The sequence below is a fragment of the Pezoporus flaviventris genome, unplaced genomic scaffold (assembly GCF_033815535.1).
Source record: "Pezoporus flaviventris isolate CSIRO_AGI_PZ_B2104156 unplaced genomic scaffold, CSIRO_AGI_Pfla_v1 ptg000007l, whole genome shotgun sequence".
Taxonomy (NCBI): domain Eukaryota; kingdom Metazoa; phylum Chordata; class Aves; order Psittaciformes; family Psittacidae; genus Pezoporus; species Pezoporus flaviventris.
Window position 1 is genome coordinate 76,204,397 of NW_026892555.1, and position 4,374 is coordinate 76,208,770.

General features: G+C 48.5%; 1 protein-coding gene across 2 annotated transcripts in view; it reads right to left on the reverse strand.

Moving 5' to 3' along the window:
* RETREG1 (reticulophagy regulator 1) overlaps positions 1–3,606 on the reverse strand; it is a 65,233-nt gene extending 61,627 nt beyond the window's left edge. For both annotated transcript variants that reach the window (XR_009742660.1, XM_061449253.1), the window contains exon 1: positions 3,333–3,606. Coding sequence is in view for 1 of the 2 variants with exons in the window: in XM_061449253.1 (XP_061305237.1) it covers positions 3,333–3,589 (257 nt within the window). In the remaining variant the exon portion in view is untranslated. The remainder of the gene's footprint in view (positions 1–3,332) is intronic.
* Between the last annotated feature and the right edge of the window lie 768 nt (positions 3,607–4,374).

The window sequence follows — 4,374 nt, forward strand, 5'->3', positions numbered from 1 at the left end:
TTACATCTTAGCCTTTCCACTCCCTCTCTTCCCAAGAAACCCTATGGAAATCAGTCATTTGGAAACTGGTGAATAGATGCAACTGATGCATCTACGGATGACCTTGCAAGACACATTAATGTATTATGTTTGAAACATCTACCTGCAAATATAAAACATGTATTTGAAACAAATACCTGCAAACTACAAAAGACATAACAGCATGGAATTACTAAAAATAAACTTGTCCTCTTGACCTCACAGAAATATTCAAGACGACAGATTGGGAGAATAAAATGAAAAGCTGCCACTATTCCCTCTTCCCCATACACAAACACAAAGCAATAATTAGGCTGGAATACTAGCTAAAAATCCAGGATTAGTCCAGAGTTTCTCTGCTCTTGGGGAAATTATTCACTTTTTTAGTATTACACATGTAAAATGGTGTTGGGGGGGGAAGAGAGTCTTTTTGTCCTGTGGTATTTTGACTTCAGTTTGTAAACTACCTACAGCAGAACACTAGTACCCATATCACACTTCAAATGCTTAGGTGCTAAATGATACATATTTAACCCTTGGTAATTTTAAAGATTTTCATTTGGGGTCATTTGGAGTGGAGGGGGTTAAAACTGCTCATGGTGAATAAATAACAGAAGTGTAAGTGAAAAATGTTTCTCCAGTAACAGATTTTTTTTTTTCCCCCTTTAATTGCCAGCCTTGTTTCCATAAAATTTTATGGAATGTTAGTTCACTGAATATGCCAGTATACATAAAATCTAAATTGTATGATAATTAATATCTGATACATTCAATAAAAATAGTCAAGTAAAGCAAATGGTGTCAGATTTTGCAGGGTCTGAACTTCAGTGCAGCCTTTATGTTAGGAATCAAAGGGAAGTGAAAAATGGTGCAGTACTGCCTAGCCTAAAAAGGTCCTGATCAGGAACTAGTTGCTTTAAGTCTTGTTAAATAGTCCATGATGATTTGTTAGGAATATTAAAAAACAGAAGGAAACAATTAAATTAAATTAGTAAATTTCTTGTACCTCTAAGAATATTATTTCAGTACTAAACGTGGAAGATGCATTTATATACAGTAACATGGTTAAATATTTTTAAGAAGAGGTTACAACTGAATATTAAAAAACAAACAAAAACAAAACAAAAACAAAAAAAACAACCACAAACAAACAACAACAACAACAACAAAAATCACAAAGCCCAGAGGATTTTGTGACACTACAGAAACAGTTGACCCTCAGCAGCTCCTACTGCAAGAGTTTACACATGAAGTGTTTTTAGTGTTTTGAACCGCATACATACAAGAACTAAACTAACCGTGAGGGAAAACACACTCCCACCAAAATTAAATAGATGGGAGGAAAGAACTATCACTATTTTTCCAACATCTAGAAAACTGTAAAATTAAAACTTTACACCCACCCCCCCCCCCAACCCCCCCATCTACCAACACTACTGCTGATCTAAGGAGAGACTTCTCCCCTCATTCAGTACAGACCTCAACATTGAGAAACACAGAGATAAGAAGCCCTACACATGGGGAGTGACTCTACCTCTGCATGGGGACAGGGATACTTGTAGACACACCACAAAGAAAGATGAGGGACATGAACCAGTAACTGGGTAATGTTTCTTCAGCCTAGGCTCTGGCCAGCACAAAGCCACGTTTGAGAGACTTCACAGGCAGCAGTTCACAGTCCTGAAGCAGCAGCGACTGAGTCATCACAAACCAGGCTGACCAGCTGGATCTCAAATGAGAAAGAAGCAGCAGCAAACACACTGTGCGGCAAATGCTGATGATGCCAGCACCAAACAGGAAACACGAAACTAGACTTAAAACAACTGTTTCATTTTCAAAGTATCAGATTTCATAGGTTTGCCAACACGATCCTTCCCCTTGCTCTTCAGTCACAAAGCTGGCCACCATACCTACTTCTACATATGTCCTGGTTAGCCTTTAACTGTCAAAACTCCCTGCCACCAGTACTGCAAACTTCCTGCTTTCCCAGCAGCTATACATATATATCTATATAATCAGCTAATACTCTTTGTTTAACAGAATACATTTCTGCATCACACTATCCCTGAAAATTTTATCTGAGCCATGAGCCAAAGAAACATAAAGCATTATGACTCCTCCAAACTGCTGAAAGAACAGATGATCTCTAAAGCATGCAGAAAATGAGAGCAAAACCATGTAACTTCCTCCATGAAAGGATTTACTATGGATACCTAAGAGCAAGGTGGATAATGAAAGTCAACCTAAATTAGACATCACACACACTGCTTCTGGGATTAAAGAGGATAAAATGATTCTGAAAATATTTGCATAGAGATATTTTCTTGTGCAATGCAAACCTTCAGAAAGTTCTCTTTCCATGACCTGGATCTCATGTTTAAACATCACACTGTTAAGAGTTACAGAGAACTAACTGGAGCTTGCAATTAATCCGCCTCTTTGCAAGCAGGCATACAGCAACATTTTATATCAGAAAACAAAAATCACAGGCATCACCAACACGTAAGATCAGGGGAAAGTCCTGCAGAAGTTTCACACAGAAAGACATTCTTTTTTTCCTTACAGAAAGAAACAAGAGCTGCTACATGTGCAATGAACACTTCCCTAGGCTAATTTCTGGGGTTTATTCAATAAAACTATATCTGACTAGAAAAAGCTTAGTCGAAAAAGAGAACTGGTGCACTGCAGCAGCATTCCCACTGTCCCCACTAACTAGGCCACCAACGTGGAAAAGCATGCACACCCTTAATAAACTCTGAGGTAATGGACCACGGCAGCAACTCAGCGCTGACTACGGCTCAAGGCCTAATTTCAGGTTTCAAAACTCCGCACAGAAAAGCAGGCCCATCGCTCATCTCAGCTACAAGAAAAGCAACTTCTCAGTAGGGCGTGACGCAGCCGCCCAGGTCAGCCTTCCTCTGGGGCTCCTTGCTACTGTAAGAAACGGGAGAAAAAGGGGCGAGCAGAAAGGAGGCACACAAGAACCCGGTAACGCAGATGCACACAACCCAAGGGCTACATCGTGCCCCAGCGCGGCTGCCGGGCGCAGGAGAGATGGCGCAGGTGAAGAGGAACGCCAGACCTTCCCCGTGGAAGCGCAGGGACAGTGGGTCAGCTCTCCTCAAAGGACCGGGACAGGAGAAGCCGTGGGGGAAAATAACCCTCCCGGAGGACAAGCGCAGCGCGGAGGAGGGGGAAGAGGTGGGGAGGCGCCCGTCAGCGGGCGGGGCGGCGGAGGTAGGTCGGGCTGGGGCGTCCCTCTCCCGGGAGGAGGGTTTCCAACCCCGCTCCCCATCGCGTCCGGTATCGCTCACCAGAAAAGCAGGTTAGCGCAGACGAAGAAGCCCAGGCTGTGGAGGGGCCGCTCCCAGCTCAGCGCCGCCGCGATGCAGCAGCCCACAGCCAGACCCGTGTCCCCCAGCAGAGCCGCGGCCCCGCCTGACAGCTCGGCCGGCTCCGTATCCTGGGCTGCCGCACCTCGCTCCTCGACGGCCTCCGCCCGCTCCCGCCCGCTGCCACCACGCTCCCCTCCCGACTCCGGCTCCGCAACAGACAGCTGCGCGCTCGCCATGGCTCGCTGGCGGCCGCCGGACTCCGCTGGGCCGGGCGGGGCTGAGGCGGGGCCGTGGTGGGGTTGGGGCGGGGCGCGCTGCCGGGGGGCGGGGTCCGCAGCGCAGCCGTTAACCGCCGCGACCCGCGCACCGGGAGGCTGCTCGCCCGGCAGGTGCCGCGAGGGGCTGCGCATGCGCGTGGCAGGTGCCGGCGGGCGGTGCTCGATGAGTACGGGTGGCGGCGTGCGCGCGGAGAGGGTGATGCGCGAGGCCGCAGGGTAATTGTGCGGCTCCGCGACCCCCCGCGGCTCCTGCCGCTCCTCACACACGCCTGCCCCTGCGCGTCCCCTAACCCCCCCTCACACACACCCCCGTCAGAACCCGTTCCCTCCAACACCCCCCTAATAACCATCATGCGACCCTCATGACTCCATCGCACGCACTCCCCTCACGCCCGCTGTACAGCACCACCCTCCACAGTGCCCGCACACACAGCCCACACGCCTCGCGCTCCCGTCCCGCCTGTACGGCCCTTGGAATGGCAGGTGGTGGGCTTAAGCGCGGAGCAGGTGTTCCAACCGCCTGTGCCTTCTGGCGAGAGGGGCTTTCGCCCAGGTTGCACAAGTGACCAGGGAATGGTGTTGGGGGGTTTGGTTCCCTTCCGGCGAAAGCTGGGAAGCCAGCCAGTTTGTCAGTTTGGGAGATGGTGTGGGGTGAAACCTGCCAGAAGATGTTACTACTTCTTCATCTCTTTTTTGTGTGTATATACTACAGCTAAGCAGCAGCCTCCAAAATCCTAAAAAAG